General features: G+C 39.7%; 1 protein-coding gene across 3 annotated transcripts in view; it reads left to right on the top strand.

The window, feature by feature from the left end:
* The first annotated feature begins 322 nt into the window (after nt 1-322).
* The window catches only part of igsf9ba (immunoglobulin superfamily, member 9Ba), a 71752-nt gene continuing 60740 nt past the window's right edge, over nt 323-11334 (top strand). For 2 of the 3 annotated variants that reach the window (XM_044353302.1, XM_044353304.1), the window contains exon 1: nt 323-622. In XM_044353302.1, the coding sequence (XP_044209237.1) occupies nt 559-622 (64 nt within the window). In that variant the 5' untranslated portion in view covers nt 323-558. The remainder of the gene's footprint in view (nt 623-11334) is intronic. The other variant, XM_044353303.1, reaches the window with a different exon arrangement.

Genomic DNA, 11334 nt, shown 5'->3' with positions numbered 1-11334 from the left:
GACGGTGCCAATATTGATATGATGAATTGTGCAAAAAGCCCGTGTGGGTGAATGGATGATGGGCGGTGATGGTGCACGTGGGGCCAGTTTAGGAAAGGTATTTAAAGATGTGGACACGGCTCTCTTGTCAATGCGCATGATACTGCGGTTCCACTACTACGGCACGCTCCAACTCACCTTGAATCGGCGCACGGCCGCTCTCCTGTCATTCGGGTGCGGGGCGTACGGAGAACCAATACACGCCCCAAAGCCTCAATCAGCAACCAATCCAATGACAGAAGAGGCGGACCTGTGGCTGCATTCTCACACTTGGTTTCACTATGCGCTCGTAAAACGGCTCCGTCTACTACAAACGCGGCGGTGCAGGTGCTCTGTCTCTTCGGGAGAGGATGCGGATGGAAGGACGGGGGAGGGAAGGGATGAAGGGAAACGCCACGAGGAAAGAAAATAGGATATGAAAAGGGGGTTTTGCTAAGAGACCGTGAGGTGCAAGGTCGAATATGAGAGATTGGTTGAACGGGGCACTTTGCGTGGTAATAGCTGGTCGGCAATAGTACTATGATTTGGTATGTGGCCACTCTGATAGCAAGTGTATTCAGCACCAGAGGAACGGCCGCTCAAGGTGAGTTGAAGTGCAATATATGTTGTGCCGCACATAGCAAATGATTTCTGGTGTCTTCGTGTGCGCTCTGTGCTGCTTTTTTTGTGATCGCATGACATTTTTTTTGGGTATGTTAGGTCATATGAACTGTGGGGCTATTTCATTCTAACAAATGGCTGCATATGTCACGTGAAAGTTCAGCCCTGGTTAATTCGTATCAGGGAAACAATTGTCTTGAAATGGCCTGGCTCACATGCGTTCTTATCTGAGATCATCTGGGATAATTCACGTGCCACTTATAGAAACCCTAGAATGATTGGCCATGGCAAAGATAGGTTGATTGATATGGCTGTGGGTTAGGCCTGTATTGTGCTATCTGTAAGGCCCATTTGTGTGATAAAACGGCGAGCAAATTGGACATAACGTTACCGCTGGCTGAGGGGGAAATGTGTGCATTGTATCATAGCAAGCAGTCCCATTTGAGTTCTCCAGAGAGGGGTGTGACCGTCTGATCCCTCAAGATGGAAAAGTAACTAAATAATGCATCACGTGTCAGATAAAATGCACTCTTCAATTTGATAGAGCCCACTGCTGCATGCATGGGAATCATATGCTGAATTTCACATGCATAGGGTCACAGTGGCTGTGTGTGATGCACGGAGCACATACAGGCTGCAAGGCTCGCCTTGTGCTGATCCTTCATAAACTAGTCATTCCTGGAGCAACAAACTGCATAATATCCCTTTTGTTCATATTTTTTTTCTGACCCATGTACTTACTTAACCTTGCTTTCCCATTCATGTCCAGACGAGGGAGACATGTGCCAAGCTGTCGCCTGGTAACTGATCCCAATGACCCCTCATACCCAGTCAAAACTGGTCTGCTCACAGGTCTGGCTCCTCCAGTGATGCCAGCCAGGTCCAAGCTGAGTACAGTGTGAAAACTTCCTGTAATGCAGTGAAACACATTTGATTTAGGAACAGATAACCTCTAATGGGTGTCATTGTCATTTAAAGTCTCCATTTTATAAAAGCATATGTGGGTTAATATTATTGATTCAAAGGTGCTGTCTGCTGTGGCAACTGCATTGAAAGTGATGTGCTTTTGGGTAAGCCTACAGGCCGCACCAGAGAGTCGCAAATCACAACCTATTAGTAATGACGAATTAGAGTTGGTCTACTTCTTATATTACAGTGTCCCAGAATGTATTTTCTGAACCCAATCTTATATTCATCAACTTTTTCCTACTGTTAAGGACAACACTTGAAGCCTGTTTTCAGAGTTTAGGCAATATTCATGCAGTTTTAATGCTATGAATGCCTTGAAAGTCATGCGCATTTATTGCAGCATAATCCATTGAAAGACTGCTTTCTGAGGATGTACGTAAGTAAAAAAAAAAAGTTGACATTTTTATACACCTGCTTTGTGATGCGAAGTGCCATGCAAGTCAGCGGTTTCAGCATCTGACCTATCTTGTTGGATTGGATATCATGCGAACAAAATGGTGGTCCACACCTGACCATGATCTAGCAATTAGAAAATACTATATTAATGAATGTTTGATTTCTTTTTCTGGGATTTTGCGAGGTCAGACTTGGAGGATAATGTGATTGAATTCATGCATGGGAGCTGCAGGTCAGATTTCTAGGTACCAGTGAACATTAATCAAAATGTGGTTGAAAATATGCACATTGCTTAATGTTAGACATCAGCAAAGAGCCAATGAGAAAATAGAAAAACTAGATTAAGAATAGCTTTATTTGCCTGTGGAGAATTACATTTCAAAATTGCTTAAATTTCCTGCCACAATTAATGTAAAATATTTTTTCTTGGAATATTTTCACAGAATCATATTAACAACATATACAAACAAACAATATTATTATGTGAGTTATACAATAATCATTATTTTATAATCGTGCCCTCAATGTTAAAGATTTAATGATTTTTGGAGAGGCAGGTTGGGGGTGCAGAATAATAATTTTACTACAAAGAAAGCCTTAAGTAAGACATAAATGTAATTTCCTAGAAAAATGGCAAACACCATCAGATAATACTATATCCTGGACATTAGGTATTGTCAGGAGAAGAGTTGATGTGCTTATCTTTAATGGACTTTTACTGAACCGCTCATTAAAATATCATGCTATGGTATCACACAGCTGTGCCTAAACTGTAAAAATAAATAGTAAAACACAAATCAAAGATGAACTGAATGTTGTATTGCAGTGAGACTTTGCAAGATGCTCTGGATAGTTAGTGTAGAAGAGGTGATCACTCAGGCTCCACTGGAAGTCAGTTCTCACTTCAACATGTGAGTTTTGTTGGTTGTACAACCTGATGCGATGTGGGACATGTTCTTTCCATACATGGATGTGCTATTTACGGCATGGTGGCCATGAAGACGGTGTCATCTGCAAACATGGGTAGTTTGAAAATCTGAGGCTGTATGATGTAAACGGAACATAAGAAAGCAAAAGCACATAATATGTAGCTGATGAATCCTTCAGACAATTAACAGAAAATGAATGGGAATATTGAAAAAAGATTTCCCCTCTATGTTTAGTGTCACTGTGAAGTAAATACTTTTGGGTTTGCTGTTGTGTGAATCTGGGAAAAACGCCATTGTAAGAGACTGAATTTGGCTCCTGTACTATAATCTATGATGAATATACAGTATTATAGACTTATCAAAGAGAGAAAAATTGCTACTGAACATAATCATTTGTTGCAGCTCTGTGTCCCTATAGAGTTGTGTTTATAGAAACTGTCTGACATGAGGTGTCTCAGATCTGTAAGAAAAACTAAAAGCTGCCAATGCAGTAAATGGGTCAAGTTTAGCTGGGATTATATTTTTTGTGAGGTGGCTGGCAGGATGGTGTTAAAAGTGGAAGGTGAAGTCAGTGAATAAAGACCTGACAGAAGAGCCGAGGGAGTCAGGATTTTTCAAGACACAATGTTGTTTGTTCGTGAAGCAGGAATAAAGCAGTGACTGTGTCTAACCAAAAGTGGGATAGCACCAATGTGTTTGAAGGTTTACATTAGGATTGAGGGTTTACATTAGGATTGAGGGCCTGAGTCGTTGTTCAGATAACCTTGTCCATCTTTAATGTGTGAATGGCTGAATATTCTGGATAAGCCTCAGGACAAGCTTGTCCATCCAGCTATTCAGCCTTTTTGTTGCAGGCAAGACAACATGTCGGACTTACAACCAAAAGAAATGCCTGCAGTTACTAAAGTGTGCACAGAGTCAGCCTAAGACCATGTTCAGACAGTCAAAAAGACTGAGGAGGTGATGATGCAGAGTTTGGGGGAAAAAAAAGAAACAAAGAAAAATGCATGCTTAACATTTAGCTCAACTCTTGCTGCAGCACAATGCAGTGTCATCTGGTGAGGTGCGGCATTGACCAAGCAAATATGCGCAAGTTAAAATGCCACATAACTTTGTAATGTGAACAACTTGTTACTGTTTTGGTATCTGATAAGCCTTCAAACTCATGAATCTATTATTTAGATTGGCCTATATTTCATCATTTTACCTGTACCTGAAATGACTCCCCCCCCCCACCCCCCCCCGCCAACACAGCCTCTGGCATTAATGCCCAGTAGCTTGTCTAAATTGTAACTCTAATGGTAACTTGTCTAAATTTGAATACAGCCTTGTTCACCTGCACGTTGTCAACAGTCTCATGTATTTGCCATTTGTCATTCTTGGCGAGTGCTGGAGGTGTTGAGCTTTGCAGTGAGCTGTGGATTAACTTCTTAATTAAAGAATGAATTAAACTTAAAGGATGGAAACAAGTTACAGCCTTATGAAGGGATAATTAATTAAATTAAACAAATAACCAGTTTCAAAAGCCACAGTGTTTTGAAATAGTAATTAATAAAACTTAAGTGACCACATTCTCATCAGAAAAATAAGACTAATTACAAAAACTCTTAAGAAAATTAGACCATTATCTTCAGATGTTTATCTCATTAGACTCTGTCCACAAAGCAACCAGTTAAGTACATCAATCAGTGATTTACACAAAATAGCTCAGGTATGAGCAGTCAGTCACAGTAAATGGACGGTCAAAGAAGTTTTCTTGTGCCAAGTGCCCATTGGGGAGGCAGCATATGGTCAGGGAGACTCTAGGTTAGTTCAGCAAAGTCAACGGTGACTTGGCAACCAATCAAGGTGACGCTGATGGCGATATAGAAGTAATTAAATGTCATTGGCAAGTGTCGGGGAGTGGTGAATTTGAAGGACTATTCTCACTCTGAGTCACTGATGGCAGACTGACTTTCCTCTCAGGTCCTGTGCTGGGACTTGGTGTTTTTTAAGCATTTGTTGAGCTGGCTTTTGGCCAGATGGTAGCCTATTCATCTGTAATTCCCTTCTTGTGAGCACGCTCCTTGATGTTTCACAGGATCCGGAGCTCACTCGGGAACCTTGGCGTGCCATACTTGTTCTTGTCACTGGGTGTCTTCTGAAGGCATGCCTCTTCAAAGAAAAAGATATAGATGCAGACAGTATTTTGTGAAGGTGTCACAACTGTCACTCACATATCTGAGGCCTCCCAGAAGTGCTGAGGCAGAGTCTGAAAGCCCTCCTACCTTCTCGAGGGTCCAGCTGTAGATTGTGGCTCAGATAGATTGGGCTGTCTTCAGTTTTTGTCTGGATGCCGGAACTGTCTGGGACATTGTGTGAGGCTGCGTGCTGTGACATATTTCAGAAAATGTTTTGACAGCAGTGTTTTAATTTGTCTGCTGTGGATTTAAAAGTCTTAATGATATTGGTAAGGGGCATGATTGTCTATTTTTCCTCTATTGTTATGACTGCTTTTCAGTGTTAGTTAGAAATCAGAATCCAAACCTCATAAAACCACAACAAAAGAATGGAAATCTGTCTCTTTGTAAGGGACAATGTCTGTTTTGGTTGAATTCCCTTTTTAAAAAAAATATGATTCAGTCATTGAATAATAGTTGACAATCCATCTATAAGAACTAAGGCCCTCTTGACCTCTGAGGTCTCTTGCAAGCCCTGGTAGTATTTCAGTGTTCAATGATGGGCACTAGATGATACAATGCCACATGGGGTTGCAGAGGTGAGGTCAGTAAAAGCAATCAAGGTCATAAATGAATAGAGGAAAAAACGATATTTGAAGAGGACAGTTGTATCATCTCTGGATTGATGTGGTTATGGATTAGACCTGTTGCAACTTTGTATTTCTTGTTTTTTCAGCTATTACAGCTTCATATGAATCTGTGATGTTTAACTTATGTTGTCCATATGATATGAACACATAACATCCTGACTGATCAAAATCCTGTGAATTTTTTGGTTTTTTTTTGTTTACGCCAGAATATTTTTATTTTTATATGAAGATATATATAAATGTAGTGGAGTGGCAGTATAAAGTTGCATAAAATTGAAATACTTGAGTAAATGTAGGTAACTTCCTGTCACTCATGTCCATTGCCTTGATTCAGCACCCATTGGGTAAAAGGTGGGAAACATCTTGGACAGATTACCATCTCAATATTATTATCTCAACAGGCCCAACAGATAACACACACAATATGACTTGGCAGTCTTTAGTTCACCTGCGCTGCAAGAACCAGGACTTTCTTGCTTCCATAAATAGCCGCCATGCAGCTAACTGCTGTATCATTAGATTAAAAACCCTATCAGCCAACTCAGCTCAACCTCCTGTTTTCATAGAGCATCAATAAACTGTGCTCACTTCCCCAATGTGAAGAGAGAAATCACTTGGGCACAATATTGTTTAATTACTGTCCATTTTTAGCAGCACTATGCAAGTTGTGCTGTCACCGATCCCATTTTTGGAAATTAGCTGGTTAACGCTAAGTATTTCACATATTTGCTTGACTGGTGCTTTAATTTGCCTGCCAAGCCGTTCTGAAATGATCTTCCCCTGATTTGGTCCAACCAGTTTGTCATTTTCCAACAAACCTACAGAACAACTTCATGTCTCTTATTCATTTTTTTCTTTCTCTGCTGTACTTTTTCGCTCACAATAATGACAGTAAAGCTTATGAGCTTAGGAAAGGGCCTGTGCTCAAGCTGTGGATGGCAGACTCACAGTACTGGGCATGTGCCAGCTCTTTCTGGTGATGCCCCCTCCACTTCCCTCCCCCTCCCCCTCCCCCTCCCCCTCCCTCTCCTCTCCTCTCCTCTCCTCTCCTCTCCTCTCCTCTCCTCTCCTCTCTTCTCCTCTCCTCTCCTCTCCTATCCTATCCTTTCGTCTCCTCTCCACTCCACTCTCCTCCTGCAGCCAGTCCAGTCCCAGTGGAGTCTCCTTGCAAACAAAGCCTGCAGCATTCTGGGAAAGCCAGTTTTACAGATCATGTGGTTCTGGTTGGATGGACGTCTCTGCCAGCTACTAGATCCTCATCTCTCTGAAAGCATGTAGGGCTATTTTTTCACCACGCATAATAATACAAGTACAGTATGATAGTGTGTTGATATTTCTATTATAGTAAATCCAGTTATATGATCTATACAGCAAATAGTCTGTCTCATTTGGTAGCTGAAAAAATTAAATATGTATAGATCTGTGATTAATTAGGTAGTCAACTGATAAATTAAGTTAATCACGGATTAAAACTGAGAGAAAAAACAATAGTTTGTGGATCACTATAATGTAATTTAAGTTATACACAACATTTTATGTGGGCCTAAATTAGTGTGACTTTTTTGTCTCATGTTTAGGCATTTATGGGGTAACATACTGCAAAAAATATTTTCTCTGCACCAATTTCCAAATTGAAAAATGATTAACAATATACCAATTTAGCTTCTTAAAGGGGGCATAGCTTGGTTTTTTTGTTATTTTTACACTGTTATAATGTTGGATGTCTATGTTAAACATGGTCAAAGATCCAAAACTTTTGGTGAACAAATGTAAAATTGCTCCCTGAACATCAAAATCTAAGGTTTCAGCCTGTTCTGAATGCTACATTTGCAATGTTACCTCTATTTTCTGATCAAACTGATGTCAAATTGTTTGCGCATGCTGACAAATGGCCATCTATTCTTTAGACTTTATTGCTAAGGTTGTTCCATGGGTTGCTTCAGTTCTCCACTCGCATATTTCAGATCAGATTCAAGCTTAAAAGTGTACGAATATATTTGACAAGTTGACATTTTAAGTAAAGAACGGGAAAAAAAGTGAAATCCTGTTACTATAGCTTGTTGACGTTGCCTCCTGAGTTGGCAGAAGTCTGTGGAGGCACAGCTTCCAGAAGCTGGCCAATCAGAACAGAGTGGGCTCCTTGGGAGGGGGGCCTTAAAGAGATAGGAACTAAGACTGCCTGTTAAGAGACAGAGGCTGAACTGAGGGGCTGCCTTAAGTGCCAGTATAAGATAAATAAGTTTAGAGTTTTTTCAACTCTAAATTAAGCAAAGAAATTCCAGTAGAACCCCAGAATAAAAATATAGACCTGGGGAGGTCCATGATACGTCCCCATTAAAGATTATGTTGGTCAATGTTGATAGGTGCATCTCTACGTCATTGTACCTGCTCCACAGGGTGTATTCCTACCTAACGAGGGAGAATCAACTTTGATTTCTCTTACCACAAGGTTCAGACTACCCCTTTAAGACTCAACAGTAAACAACAGCATTGGTCGTTCATTCAAAATGACCAACAGTATGTTTCCAGTTTCCTGATGAGTGACCACTTCTGATTGTATGAATAATGACTGTTGTCTCTCAGTTGCAAAGGTGGAGGTAGTATAGTGTTAATGTCTTAGTGAGGAGTTCAGGTGGACTTTAGAGACTGATAAATAGAAATACTCAAAATACTGCAGGATTTGGGGACTTACAGCATAAACTGTATTTTTTCCCCCATTGTAACGTTCAAAGAAACATTACTGACATCCCAGTTTCATAAGTAGGATCCGTAAAAGCAAAATGTATATATTTTGGGAAATGATGAGTGTGCAGGCCTATTTAGCAGTGTCAAATCTACTTTTATTGATTACACCATGAGTATTATATTATAATATTTTAACATTTTTGTCACTACAGAGTTTAACCTGGGGAGAAAATCTTTTGTTTTCTATTATAAATCTTACAGTGTTTGTTTTATTTGACCAGAATTTGACTGCTATTCAAGTGTTACAACATGCTTAAAAAGTTAACAAGAGTAATTTACAAAAGACAATAAGTAAAGCAAACAAAAGTTATTGTTAAATGATGGTAATGATGCTAATGAGTTAAAACAATTTCCCATATAATAAGATATTGAAACATGAAACAAACCACATGATGAATAATAAATCATATTGATATAGTACTCATAGTGTATAGTATTCATTCCTTCAATCAAGGACACATTTCATGCATCTGGAAGGAACTTTTGAATCCTGAATATGTCATGTGTTCCCTCTATTTTCAGGAAACACATACATGTATTTGCCCAAGAAGTACTTATTTCCAGTGATCAGTGTTGAATCCACAGTGAGCACACTCATGTCACTTCTAACTGCAGCTTGAGTGTGTATATGAGAGACTCACAGAGGAGGAAGTGAGAGGGAGCGAGCAAATGGGAATTATATGGAAGTGGATACATTGATTTGAAGATATGTGGAGCCAATGTTGTTCTGTGGATGTCTGAGCAGCTCAGATGTAATATATGAACATCTTGGCTAAAGTGTTTATAACTTATCTAAAAAAAAAATGCTTTGAGCGACTTTAAAAAAATGACTGAATTTCTGTGACTTACAGCTTCTGCCAAAGACGCCCTATAATGTGCACCTCCGGCAGTGCAGTACCCAGCAATGTTGGTTTGCCCTTTGTGCCTTTGGCAGGCAAAACCCATTTCACACATCTCTCTCTCTCTCTCTCTCCTTGGTCTGTGTTTGAGCAGGTGTCAGCACATCCATTGCATCCCTGACTGAGCATTGCTTGTCAGAGGGGGGAACTTTGCCATTAAAGAAGACTAAATAATGAAGAGACCAGGGGCCAGTTGCATAAAGATAGGCCTAGTCTTTGACTTGAATATAACTTTTAAGTCAGACTTGCTATAGACACTTAAATTTACTTCCCTATGAGTGATGAATGTAAGACTGAATTAGATTAGCCTGTCATGCAGTGCATTACGGGAGAAAACACTTCAAAGAAGAGAAAAAATGTCAGATTCGGAAGATCGACACATTTTACACTTGCTGAAAATCTGTGTCTGCTTTTTTAGTTTTAATGAACTTAACGGAAATCTGAAGTGACACCAAGTATTGGGGAAAATAACTGAAAAGGTAAACAGCATAGATGCAACGGTTGTTAGAATATGGTACAAGCTGAAAAAGCTGAAAGCTGAAAAAAACAATTGACAAACTCAGGCTTAGGGCAGGAGGGGGAGGTGGCTAACTTTCCTACCTCAAATTAAGTCAGTCTTAACATTTATGCAACAGACACAATTTGTCATTTCTGCCACTAGGGATCTCTCAATCAGAACAATAACTAAAGATGGAGCTTGATGATGTTGTGAAGTAGCGTGAAATCATAGTAGTTATTGTCTCCATTGTTTAACAACCAGCTTCTTCTGGTTAGGATTACTTCAGTGTTCATCTTTCAGGATGTTTTTACCAAGAGCCGAATTATCTGCAGAGGTCTCCTCCTCTCCAAAACAAACAGACCCGGTAATTAAAACACTGAATAAAGCAGTTTCACATACAAAAACAGTATTTTTCCGACACTGTTGAGCTCCCGCTAACATTTGCTCAGCTTGTTTCTCTGATAACTTAAGATCCAGATGTCCAATGACTAAAATCCTTCATCTAGACAAAAGATATAGTTAAAAACGACCAAGATCTAACAAAGTTTATCATAAAAATGTGGCTAAAACTGAATAAAAGTAAATTTATGACAGTTTCTGGACAACCACAATGTTGACGTATGCATCTTGTGCGCGTATACTCTTTGGTAGAGGGAGTATGACGCCATTGACAGGCGACCAAATGTAATGAACCGTTACCTTGATTGAAATTATGGATTTCTGTGGGTTTGAAAATTGTTGGAAACATTTTGGACAATGTAATTACACAACTTAACAAAATATATGATATAGGTCTAGTTGTTTTTAGACATTTTTAATACGGAATAGTTACATATTATAGCTTTAATTAGACTAGTCTAACCTGACAATCTAAGACCAGTCTAAGGCCAAGACGAGTCTTAAACTAAGTTTATGCAGCTAGACCCAGATCTATTTTGGTTTGTCCCTGTACAGAAGTAAAAGCAGTAGACAATAAGGGCATTGTCTCATCTGCTGAGTGTGTTTTGTAATAGTGGACAGCATACTAACTTGCATTAGAAAAAGTAGTAGTTTTGGTGTGTAAACTGCTGTGTAAAAAGCGAGCGAAATGTGTCAGATCACATCTTGAAAATTCAGGTTTTGAACGTCCCGCATGCTGAAGAGTAGTTGGCTTAGTCTTAGTGTTTCCTGCTTGATACGTGTAGAAGAGAGAAACTGAAAGAGGAGAGGAAACAAGGGAAACCAGAGTTGATTGTATCAGTCACTATGAACGATAAGAGTGGAAATGATAAGAGTTTTTGAGCTGGAGTCAGATTCCTGATGCTCACCAACAATCAGAGTAATTCTTAGCAAGTTGCCGCTGCTGAGTAAGAGCTCTGAAATATGTGGGTGCAGTACATAAGTGCAACTATCCCTCTTTTTTAAAATTTTTATTTCTTCTGTGCTGAGAGCAGTGCTCTTGTTCACACT

Source organism: Thunnus albacares, chromosome 6 (genome assembly GCF_914725855.1).
Source record: "Thunnus albacares chromosome 6, fThuAlb1.1, whole genome shotgun sequence".
In the NCBI taxonomy this organism is placed as follows: domain Eukaryota; kingdom Metazoa; phylum Chordata; class Actinopteri; order Scombriformes; family Scombridae; genus Thunnus; species Thunnus albacares.
The sequence above is the reverse complement of the archived record's forward strand: the minus strand, read 5'-3'. Positions and strand labels throughout refer to the sequence as shown.